The following is a 12,574-nucleotide window of genomic DNA, read 5'->3' on the forward strand; positions in this document are numbered from 1 at the left end:
TAACTAATTATGTGACTTCTGAAGGTAATTGGTTGCACCAGATCTTATTTAGGGGCTTCATAGCAAATGGGGTGAATACATATGTACGCACCACTTTTACGGTTTTAATTTTTTTTCATTTTTTGAAAGAAGTAATTTTTTTCATTTCACTTCACCAATTTGGACTATTTTGTGTATGTCCATTACACGAAATCCCCCCAAAAATCTATTTAAATTACAGGTTGTAATGCAACAAAATAGGAAATACGCTAAGGGGGATGAATACTTTTGCAAGGCACTGTAGTTTACAAAATGCCATCCCTCTCTCTCTGGGTCAGAGGTCAAAGCTCAGAGGTCAGCCAGTGTCATCTGCCACACAGAGATGACCGTGTGTCTAACTAAGGGCTTTCCCCCCAGCACCAGTAGCAAATCAGGCAGATTTTGTGCTATGCTCTCATGGCTTTCCTCTGGTTTACCTGAACCACCCTCCTCTATATTCTCACAGCTCCACTGCTTACTGAAGGCCTCTTGGTTCTCAAAGGTCAGACAGTTCCCAAACCGCTGAGCGTCATTCCCACTTAGACCATTACAATAGTCCTCCACTTCAGTCAATAGCTTCTCCGAGCTACTAAACGTCTCCAGCTCTATAGTGCCCTCTGTCTCTGAAGAGGATGGGAAGCATTTGTTCTTGAATGGCCGTATCTTGCTGTCAAGTATGTTTCTGATGGTGGTGCTGGGGGTCAGGGTGGTGCTGGTGGTGGTGTTGATGGTGGTGGTCACGGCAGGCTGGTAGCTAGGGCCCAGGCCAGCACAGCAGTGGTAGATCCTGTGGGGAGGTGGGTTGGAGCCGGGTAGCACGGCTAGCTTCCCCCAGGTCTGGGTGGTGAAGCTGTACCTGTGGATAAAAAGCATCTGCTAAATGGCATATCTTATATTATTATATATTCAATGTAGCTTGCTTTAGCAAGCACACTCTAGATATTTCTCTTACTTCTGACTTATAGTTATTACTATTATTTAGGATGCAATTTCTCTTACACCATTTACGATAGAAACTTCATTCAAAATGTGAAGAGTGACTCAGGTTTGAATGGTGAAGCTGTACCTCCATAGACAGCTCCTGGGTGTGTGCTGGCTCTCTCCTCCTCCAAACAGAAGCATGCTGTCCCTGTAGGCCACAGTTGAGTGGCCCACCAGCTTAGAGGGGCCTGATCTATATAACACATCCACAGGACAGACAGGAAGGAAGGAAAAACAATACAACGCATTGTTAAACAAGCGACACAATTAATCTATTGTTAGTTTTTTTGCTCCGTGTGGAAAAGATAACATCACTTAGATTGTTGATTTACTTAATGTGCTGTGTATACATAAACTGCACAATCCAAATTATTTATTAAAATGTAACAATTGATAGTGAATGATGATAGAGGTTTGTGAGAGGTTAATGCTACAGGTTAAGCAAATTAATCTGGTCACTAGGCGCCAGATAACATATTGTCTGGTTTCAGCTGTTTTGCATTTCCTGTTGAGAGTAGAAATGCTGAACAAATTGCCACACAAAATAATTGAGCCCATAAAGAGAAATTATAATTGACATGATTGTCACGACTTCCACCGAAGTCGTTTCCACTCCTTGTTCGGGCGGTGTTCGGCGGTCTTCTAACCATCGTCGATCCACTTTTCATTTTCCATTTGTTTTGTCTTGTTTTTTACACACCTGGTTTCCATTTCCATCATTAATTGTTGTGTATTTAACCCTCTGTTCCCCCCATGTCCTTGTGTGGAATTGTTTGTTTGTAAGTGCTTGTACGCTATGTTACTGGTGCGCGTCGGGTTTTGTACCTATGCAGGTTTCTTTTTGTATTGCCGTGGGTTTTTGAATTAAAACTGCTCCGGCTATTACCTATCTCTGCTCTCCTGCGTCTGACTTCACTGCCACCAGTTCCGCAACCCTTACAATGATATTGCCGTCCATAAGGCTGTTGAGGTTGTCAGTGCCTGAAACAGACCTGGGTCAAATACATTATCTCAAATACTTTCAAATACTTGACCGGAACTTGATTTAGCTTACCCAGTACAACGGAACCAATGGAATGGTCTTAAAAGTGTCCTCCATAAGGGTATTGAAAGTTGTCAGTGCCTTAACTCTATTTTCATAGATCTGTAGTATCCAGTGAAACCCCAGAGGCAGAGAGAGAGAGAGATAGAGACAGAGACAAATAAAGAGGGAGCAGAGATCACTCACGTGGCGTTGAGACAGCTCCAGGAATGACTGGTAGAGTTCCATCTCCACAGATCCCTCTGCTCCCTCAGGCCTCTCAGACCCCCGAACAGGTACATGCAGTCCAGGTGGGTCATGGCAGAGTGGCTGTGTCTGGGACCAGGACCCACCTCTGTCTGGGTACAGTCCAGCAGGGACCACAACATTGTGTCTGACACACACATGGATGGACACACACACACCCAAGACAGTGTTAAGTGAAGTGTTGGTAAATTCAAAACATATTCCAGTCATGACATCATTATTGTTTTCTCTGGAAATGTGACGGCAATGCGTTGTTATTAAATGATAATCACGAAAACCAAATTATCTATCCATAGAAAACGTCTAACTCACCAAATTCTAACTTCCAAAACTCCTGTGATGAGGCTCTCATGTCAATGTATCCTCCGTAGATGTACATGGCAGAGCTAAACACCACCGCACTGTGGCCCTTCCTGTTGACTGGCACCTGATTCTGTTAACATGTTAGCACATGGACGGCCATGAGGGATGTCATCAGTATCAGTACAAAGCATGGGAACCGTACTTGATCAGCTACTACTATTAATCATGCTATGGATCAGTTAATAGAGCTGCCATATGCTGTTACATTTAGTTAATCAACTGATTATGTTTTTCATGAATTGCAGTTAAAACCGTACTTGATATGAGAGGGTATACAAATGAATATGTACTGTTCTTTTAATAATTTATAGTGGTGCATGTGTGCGAGTGCAAGCTGTGTACAATGAGCATGGTTACATTATCACTCTCAATTTCCCTGGTATGTGGAGTATTTACTTTTACATTACATACCTGAGGGGGGTTCCTTTCCTGCCAGGACACCCACTGCTCTTTCACTGTAAGAGATATGAGAAAGGACACTGACAACTGTGCAGGACTCACATAGAAACAAAGGCAGAATGGCAGCTTTTCTTTGCCGTCACTCCCTATGAGAACTGTGAGCTAGTACCAACTTTTTAAGTTGTCAGGTAGGATTTTAAATGCCAGATGCAAGTTTTAACATGTTTTAACACTTCTTTGTTGTGAGGAGTACAAGTGTTTTGGATGTTGTTGGATCAGTATGATTGTGTCAGTAGTTATTGAGGTGTATGTGGCCCACAGTGGATTTTACCAATATCAAACACCCAGAGGGGGGTTTTCCATATAGTGTACGCAGAATCAATCATTCCACCGAAGACATACAGAACACCCTGTAAAGATAATGATTTACAATCAACATTGAGCTACATGAAGCCTACCATGTACAGCAATGCTAAGCAGTCTGAGATACAATGACATTGATATTATCTTGATATAACCATACAGATGACAGATAAAACCCTACCTGATGGGCCACCATGGAATGTTCCTGAAGCTCCTCAGGTGCTGCCTCACAGCTACAGTCCAACTCTGTCCACTCATTGCGTACTACATAGACACACACAGTGGTTAGGTCCATACCCACATTCCTAATGCATAACAACATCACTGTATAACACTGTTATAACATGATTGAATCACAGTCTGCATAACTGACATACAGTTTGTAGCAGACCAGGTTAGAATATAAACAAAGTTATAATAATTATGACTTAGAAAAAGTATAGTGTATCTGACACTTAGTAATCTTGGAATGAACTTAGAAGAAAATATTGCCTGCATGCTGGCCAGCTATATTAACAGCCTGTCACCAGAGACTAGTCACTTACCAACATTATACCTCCAGAAGTCCCTGAGCGAGTGGCTCTCCCTCCCTCCCAACACAAAGACACTGCCCCCGAAGGAGCAGCAGGCGTGCTTGTAGCGTTCACATGGTGCAGGGCCACTCTGAGGCAGTACGGTCCACAGGCTGGGGCTGCTACTGCTCCTCCGGCTCATACTAGGGCAACCTCAATCTCAGCTGTCATTGGGCTGCTATTCTCCTCAGGAAAACGATTGCATAGTGAAGAATAGGGCACAGCAACACTAGTTGTCAACCACTAACCACTACGGGTGTCATGTGACTGTTCTCCTCAGTTGTTGTCTTTGGAAAGAGATTCAATGGACACAGTGAAGAAAGCTTTAACCAAAACAGTTAGTGTGAATTCGAATTCCTCTGCAGCTGTAAGAAAAAAAAAGTTCAACGAACTATTATCCTCAGGAAAAAACTAAGAGTGAGGTTTGTGATGTCATGCTTCTCTCTGGGGGGAATGGACAAAGTCGGCCACCACCACACTCCATTATGTCGCCAACGTATTGATGACAGTCCTACACAGACACAGTTGCCAAGACAGCATTTGTTGTTGCTGCTGAAGTATGCTTGTGTGCTCATCTGACACCCTCTACAGGCAGAGCCCCTGACTCTGTGGGTAAGGCAGCGAGGAGACCCTCCCTATGCAGGCAACATATTCATTATTGTAACTCCTCACACTCTTATGACTATATAATAGCCTGAGCCTATATCTGTTATGTTGTCTTGCCAACTTTGCCAGGCCAAACATACACAGCACAATTAGATCTGGGACCAGGCTAACTGTATACAAGTACTTCCTTATATAATCAGAACAGTCAGCTTCATACCCAAAAAGAGACATTTGCCTTAGTACTTTGTATGGTTTTTGTGTATTCATAATACATGTGTATATTAATTTGTATAGTACAAACAAGCAACAAGTAACCAAAGCAACAGTACACATGTTGTCACCACGAATGATGCAGCTCCCCCTTGGCCCAATCAGTGTAATTTTGTAAATGCGAATCTCTATGGCAAGACATATTATTCACCCAAGTTTCATCAACATTGGGCCAGTGCTGTCTGAGATATCGCATGTGACTAACGTACTAACGACAGTATTATAAACTCAGCCTGTCTTTTCAATCTTCCTGGTAGTTGCCATGAGAGAAAAATTACCTTTTAGAATGACTGTTCAGGACCTTTAACATACTTATTTAAAACATTTTTGGAAGGAAAACTATTTCACTCATATTGTAATTAATTCTAGATCATATTTCATAGAAATCTGGAAACACTGGAGAGTTATTTTAAAAGGTTGACTTTGGGGAAAAAAAACAAACAAAGGCTTTAAACTGTATAACTGATAAATGCACCATATCAGGTAATTTAATGGTTACATTTTTTTTTAAGAATACGATATTTTGCTACGGTACTGGAGGAGTTACTGGCTAGCTACAAATGGCTAGCTTAGCTAATGAACTAGCTAGGTTAGTCACAGCCTTCATGACCAGAATGACACATTGATGAACCACCAAAGGCACACCTCATTTCAGTAAAAAGAATTCAGAAGGAGTTGGATCGTTTTTTTGTGCCCTAAGTCGACAGTTAAAGCTAATTTCCTGCAATTCTGCACATTTTGCCACTGCTTATGACATGTTCATATGCTATCTGGGGGGCCCCCAACCTCAAGGTTGTTTTTGTGTTCTAAAAAGAAAGTAGGTAATTGGGAGCAGCACCTACCTTCCTCTATCTTGAATTAAGAATTTAGATCATTGCAAATGAGTCAATATGATGACATTGATTAAATTGAGAAGCATAAACACAGCCCCATGACTGTGTGAAGGCCTACCCTATGTGAACAGGAAATTATATAGTTCATTCCTTCACTGATATTCTATTCTATTCTTCTATCTCAACTGTTTTCAAGTGATTTTCTGAAGGCTTCTATTTCTCTGTTCAATCAACTAGCCTACCCTGATTAGAAAGGTTTGGATTAAGAAAGGTGCATTGCAATGTTATTACAAACGACAAAGCACAAACTATTATTACATTGTTATTAAGAAATCGAAGGAATAGTCAGATCATGGAAAAATACAGGTTTGACATCTCTGGAAGAGAACGTCTAGGAGGGCCACGTGACCGTTATTTCAGCACTCAGCGCCCGCTATTTCACTCTGTGCCTGTTTCTTACCACATTCTTCCTGCTGACTTTACAGTTCCATGCTGTTATAGGCTACTACAACCTAGTCAGTAAAATTAAAAGTACGCCTACATCTCAAGATGTAGCCTAGGATACTTATTCTACAAATATCCTTTGCCTAGGCTACTACATACAGTACATTACATGAAGTGTCTTTTCCAGAAGAGAAACTCACAAATGACAAAAGTTTAGCTACAATGTGAGCACGGTCACTGGCCAGAAACGTTTCACTGTGTAAAATAAAATGAATATGGCATTAGAATAATTGTTGGTTTCATTGTGGAAATATATAATTATAAAACCCTTGCGAAAAATAAACCAAAACCACTATTTCAATAGCTAATAAAAAGGTAATGTATTTTATTTTCCTTTTAGGCTACATTTTACTAGGCTACATAACCTACACAGCTAAAGCTGAACTCACTTACTGCATCGTTGAATAGTCTATAAATTGAAAATGTAAAGTTACATCATAGAAAATAAAATTACCGATTAGATAGCCGATATCTCACCCGTTCCTCCTCATTGGGTTTTGCTGCGCCGCTGTGATCATCCGGGCTTTGAAGAGCATTTCAGAAGGAGGGGCATATTGTGGTTTGAGCAGGAAGTGTGGGTGTTTCTGTAGATTGAAAAATGAGAAACTTTTCCCCAGCACTGGAGAAAGCACGTGATAGTAGACTACTATTTGCACTTACATATTACAGTCAAATGTAAATGTTTGCCTGTCAGTGCAATCTGCATATGTCCACTTTATTACTATAGGCTACTATGACATAAGGAGAAAAAGATAAGAAGCACGAATTAGGCCACTATGAAAAGCATGTGATTGTTTATGATATCGAAATATTCCATTCAAACGTGGCCTTGAACCTATAAAAAGTTATTATTGCATACTGTCTATGACAATTAGGTGATATATATTCCTTATCAAAATGCCAGCTCAGTGGGATATTTTCTGTTACTGGAAAACTATCCCCCCAAAAATGATATCCTAAATTATTTGTGAAATCTTATCTGTTGGCTCCATAATTAGAATTGGCCCTCAAATCTGTAAATTAAGGACAAAGAGCTGGCTAATGTACTGTTCCGTATTACATATTCAAACATAATAGACTTGGGGGGATTAAGAGTAATATTTGTACTTGTTATATTCTCCCGTAATAAAAGGTCACAGGATTTTTGTATTGTTTGCTATGGCATATACACTGAGTATACCAAACATTAGGAACACCTTCCTAATATTAAGGTCAAGTGAGCCGACACTTGCAAAACGAGGTCAAGCCATCCGCACGTTTCCACTTTACTGTATTACGATTTTTCTGGTAGGGAAAGTGAGTCGGATGCATGCTCATGCACAGACAGAGACGATATAGCTACAAATAATTCCAATTAAACAGTTTGAAGCACACGTAGTCAGTATTCCATAATCAAAATGATACAAAATCATGTATTTCATTTTCACGCCTTATAAAACATTTCTTTGATATCACGATTAGAGTGAGGCTGTAGAAGCTGCAGTAGCCTAACGGTGATGCTGTTTAGGAAATATAAAATTGTTAAACTGTTATAATTTTAAAATGTTAAACTGTTATAATCTCAACCCGGCACAGCCAGAAGAGGACTGGCCACCCCTCATAGCCTGGTTCCTCTCTAAGTTTCTTCCTAGGTTCCTGCCTTTCTAGGGAGTTTTTCCTAGCTACCGTGCTTCTATATCTGCATTGCTTGCTGTTTGTGGTTTTAGCCTGGATTTCTGTATAGCTAGCACGTTGTGACATCGGCTGATGTAAAAAGAGCTTAATAAATCAATTTGATTGATTGATTAAAGCAAGATGTGTTTACAGTCATGACAAACGAACACAGTACACAGACACACACAGACGCACACACACACACACAGCTTCACAGCAAGATCTAAGTGAACTTTTTTTTTTGTAGATTACTAATCCATTGTGATGACCATTGTTATCATACAATGACCATGTTATGCCAGTTTAAAATGGGTTAATATAATTGGTTATTATATATTAAAGTGAACTTTTAAGTAACATAATACCATTTTAGCAAAGTAAAATTGGATGGTAAACATTTTGTCACATCTGCCACTAGTACATCATTAATCCATTGTCATTAAAATTGTGAGGTATCTGTGACCAACAGATGCGTATCTGTATTCCCAATATTTGTGAAATCCATAGATTAGGGCCTCATTTATTTATTTAAATTGACTGATTTCCTTATATGAATTGTAATTTAGTAAAATCTTTGAAATTGTTGCATTTATATTTTTGTTCAGCATAGGTGAGCTTGATATAAGGAAATCAGTCTATTTAAATAAATAAATTAGCCCTTAATGGATTCCACATGACTGGGAATAGAGATATGCATCTGTTGGTCACAGATACCTCACAATTGGCCTCCGGATCTCCTCACGAGATTCACAATGTTGACATCAGAAAACCGCTCGCCCACACGACGCCATACACGTTGCCTGCGATTGTGAAGCCGGTTGGACATACTGCCAAATTCTCTAAAACGACGTAGAGAAATTAACATTCAATTATATGGCAACAGCTCTGATGGACATTCCTGCTGTCAGCATGCCAATTGCATGCTCCCTCAAAACTTGAGACATCTGTGGCATTGTGTTGTGTGACAAAACTGCACATTTTAGAGTGGCCTTTTATTATCCCTAGCACAAGGTGCACCTGTGTAATGATCATGCTGTTTAATCAGCTTCTTTATATGCCACACCTGTCAAGTGGATGGATTATCTTGGCAAAGGGGAAATGCTCACTGACAGGAATGTAAACAAATTTGTGCATTTGAGAGAAATAAGCTTCTTGTGCTTATGGAACATTTCTGGGATCTTTTATTTCAGCATATGAAACATGGGACCAACACTTTACATTGCATTTATATTTTTGTTCAGTATATATCATGACCGTAAACACATTTTCCTTGAACAATTTAACGTTTCCTAAACAGCACCACCATTAGGCTACTGCAGCCTAACTCTACCTGTGATATCAAAGTAACTTTTGATAAGTCGCGAAAATGAAATAAACGATTTGGTATAATTTTGATAATGGAAGATTGAATATCTATTCTTCAAACTGTTTGCTTGGAATGATTTGTAGCGTATTGTCTCTACCTGTGCATGACGGTGCACCAGACTCAGTTCCTCTACCAGAAAACACGTGATACCGTAAAGTGATGTGTATTCACGCAAAAATGGTAGGCGTAAACTGAAGAGCTGATGGCTTGATCGATTTCCGGCTCTTTTCAGTGAGCCGGCTCGTTCGGCTCAGCTCACCAAAAAGAGCCGGCTCTTTTGGCTCCCAAACGTCTCTTTAAAAAATACATGTTTTGTATTTTTTCAAGTCAAACCGTTTGCGGTAGTTTGACTATGATTGGTGTTAAAACAATTCTAATTAAATTATTAAATGAAATCATACTCTACCTTAATCACAATGTATTTCAAATGCATCGGTTTGTTATGAAAAAGAATGCTATTAAACATTTGCATTTAAAGTATAACTTTTTAATGTATATAAATAAATGTAAAAAAGAAGGATGCTATTACACATGTGTATTTAAAGTATAACTTTTTTAATGTATATAAACAAAGTGCATATAAATGTAACAATTCAAAACGAATACAATCTGAACAACATAATAATATAATATTGCACCATATCAAAGAAAAATAAATAACAATGTGCAAAACTGCAGCATCCCACTTAAAACATTAAACTGGTCCCTCTTTTCTCTCTCTTCTTTATTGCCATGTTATAACCAGCAGAACACATCAATGCTGACCATATTTTTCTTTTATGAGAGATTTGCATTCTGAAATACAAGCTGCCTCACTTTCGAGGGGCTGATGCGGTTTCTTCTCTCAGTAATTATTTGTCCCGTTTTCGAGAAGACCCTCTCAGAGGGAACGGATGTGGCCACTATGCAGAGTCTCCCTGTCATGACTTTAGTAAGCCGTCGGGAGACAGAGGCCTTGTTCTTCCACCAGCTCAGAGGATCTGCAGATCTTTGGAGGAGGGGCTCCTCCAAATAGGATCGGACCTCCATTATGGCATCTGCTGAGGGATTCCTTCGTGCTGCATCCCCAGTTGCTCTCTTGTCAAACAGCATCCAAATAGCAGATGTTTGTGGCACTACTGCTGGTGCTTCTGCTCCATCTGATCCCTCTTCTTCCTGTTGCCCTGGTGCCTGAGCCAGCTGACTGATGGGGCTGTTCTTCCCTGCTGCTGAGGTTATTCTTTGAAGAGCCTCATCAATCGCTCTGGCATCACTGAAGGCTAACTTCTTAAACCTGGGGTCAAGTGCAGCGATTTCTGATAGCATGTGATTATATTCCATTCTGTGGAACTTTCTGTCCATTGATGAACATAGGGTGTCCATCAACTCTGTCACATGTCCTGTGGTTACATGCGCCCCTCCTTAGCAGCTGGCTGTGATTCGCTGCAGACCACACGGGAGTATAATTTATTGAGGCTGTCACAAAAAGAGAGAAAAGTAACTTATTAGTTCAGGTTCATGTTTTGTCTACTGATACTACATTCTTATCTACTGCTCATATACATACATAATACTGGATTAAATAATGATGTAGTAATAACTGCTTACTGTATCTCTCCCCACAGTGACCTGCTCAAAGGGTTCCAGGACTCTGCACACCTCCTCCACCACCTCCCATTCCTCTTGGGTCAGAGCATCAACAGGTGCATTGACAATGGCCAGGGTAGAGATGATGGCATCCTTTGACTCAAGAAACCGCTTCAACATATAAAATGTTGAATTCCACCTAGCAGTGCAGTCTTGTTTAGGCCTCAGCTCAGCATCCCCATCTGGCGTTGTGTAGACTTTAGTTTTTCAGCACCTACTGTGCTCCTGTGGAAGTATTCCACAGCTGCTTTCACTTTGTCCACAGTGGGCTTCATCACCTTCAGAGCATCTCTTACAATCAGGTTGATTGTGTGGGCAAGACATGGATGATGGGTCCATATAAACATTTTCATGGCTTTGGTTATGTTAGCTTTATTGTCGCTAACACAACAGACCACTTTTCCATCTACTTGCCATTCTCTGGACACACTCAACAGTTCCTCTGTCAAGTTCTCTGAGGTGTGTCTGTCACTGAACTCAAAGCAGTCCAGAAGACAGCTAGGCATCAAAAACTCTTCAATGAAGTGACATGTAACCGACATGTAAGAAGTGGTTACCCTTGATGTCCAGCAGTCAGTGGTAAGGTAAACTGCAGTAGCTTTTTGGACTCTTTCCCCCACTGAAGCCTGTGTGCTCTCGTACAGTTGTGGAATAAGTGATTTTGAAAGGGTTTTCCTGCTTGGAATTGTGTACATTGGATTTAGACTATTGCTATAATTTCTAAAACCTCTGTCCTCCACGGTCAAAAATGGCTGGAAATCAGTGAAATCATTTTAGCCAATGCAATATCAGTTTGAGCTTGTTTTGCTACAGACATAGACTTTGGCATAAACTGGTCCATAGAAGAATGCGTTGCTGTGGGTTGCGGAGTAGGCCTACTTGACTGAGTGGATACATCTCCACGTGTGGAGGTGCTGGCTCCACCACTATCACTAGCAGACCCGCTAGTTTCTCAAAGCTCTGCTACAGCTAGCTTCACAGTTGGGTGCACAGTTGGCATATGCCGGTGTAGGTTGTGTGTAGAACCGGCTTTATATGAGATTTTGTTTTGGCAAATTCTACACTGTGCTCTAACATTGTCTACATTATTATAATGCATCCAAATGCTACTGTGCTTCCGACTCATTTTCCTGCTGTTGTATTCACAGCTGTCCTTCCTCTCTCTCCTCGGCAGCTAAGTGTGTGACTGTGAGTGAGTAGGCTCGGACGTCCCTCATGTATCTTTGGTTCATTGGTTGATACTGCGTGTCTGATTGACAGGAACAACAGGTGAGGCTGTTAGTCTGAGCAGACAGTCAGAACGAATATGTGTACGCTTGAGCATTTAGGCCTATATTCTTTTTTTTATTATTTCGTTCTTTGAATTAGTTAATTCTATTCATTTAAATCTTTTGATTATTCATATCTTAATTTTTTAAATATTTTTATAAATAGATCTGGCTCTTTTGATATGCGAGCCGGCTCCCAACGTTCACCTACAAGAGCCGGCTCTTAGAGCCGACTCGTTCGCGAACGACCCATCACTAGTCGACTCACTTGACCGCAGCCTCAATATGTCGGGGCATGGACTCTACATGTTGTCGAAAGCGTTCCACAGGGATGTTGGCCCATGTTGACTCCAATGTTTCCCACTGTTGTGTCAAGTTGGCTGGATGTTCTTTGGGTGGTGGACACGAGAAACTGTTGAGTGTGAAAAACCCAGCAGCGTTGCAGTTCTTGACACAAACCGGTG

The 12,574-nt window shown here is 40.7% G+C and overlaps 1 protein-coding gene across 4 annotated transcripts; it reads right to left on the bottom strand.

Moving 5' to 3' along the window:
* Positions 1 to 204: 204 nt before the first annotated feature.
* Positions 205 to 6,757, bottom strand: klhdc3l (kelch domain containing 3-like). 4 transcript variants are annotated; one of them, XM_029711576.1, is made up of 9 exons: positions 6,652 to 6,757; positions 3,958 to 4,167; positions 3,594 to 3,676; positions 3,381 to 3,459; positions 3,062 to 3,105; positions 2,600 to 2,720; positions 2,228 to 2,414; positions 1,085 to 1,192; positions 205 to 874 (listed from the first exon to the last, which is right to left on the bottom strand). In XM_029711576.1, the coding sequence occupies exons 2-9, from the start codon at positions 4,124 to 4,126 to the stop codon at positions 328 to 330; spliced, it is 1,338 nt and encodes a 445-aa protein (XP_029567436.1). In that variant the 5' UTR covers positions 4,127 to 4,167; positions 6,652 to 6,757; the 3' UTR covers positions 205 to 327. The 4 variants fall into 4 exon arrangements, with proteins under 4 accessions (XP_029567436.1, XP_029567435.1, XP_029567434.1 ...); XM_029711575.1 differs by having other exon boundaries at positions 3,958 to 4,162; positions 6,652 to 6,749; XM_029711574.1 differs by having other exon boundaries at positions 3,958 to 4,271; positions 6,652 to 6,749.
* Between the last annotated feature and the right edge of the window lie 5,817 nt (positions 6,758 to 12,574).

Source organism: Salmo trutta, chromosome 24 (assembly GCF_901001165.1).
Source record: "Salmo trutta chromosome 24, fSalTru1.1, whole genome shotgun sequence".
Lineage (NCBI taxonomy): Eukaryota > Metazoa > Chordata > Actinopteri > Salmoniformes > Salmonidae > Salmo > Salmo trutta.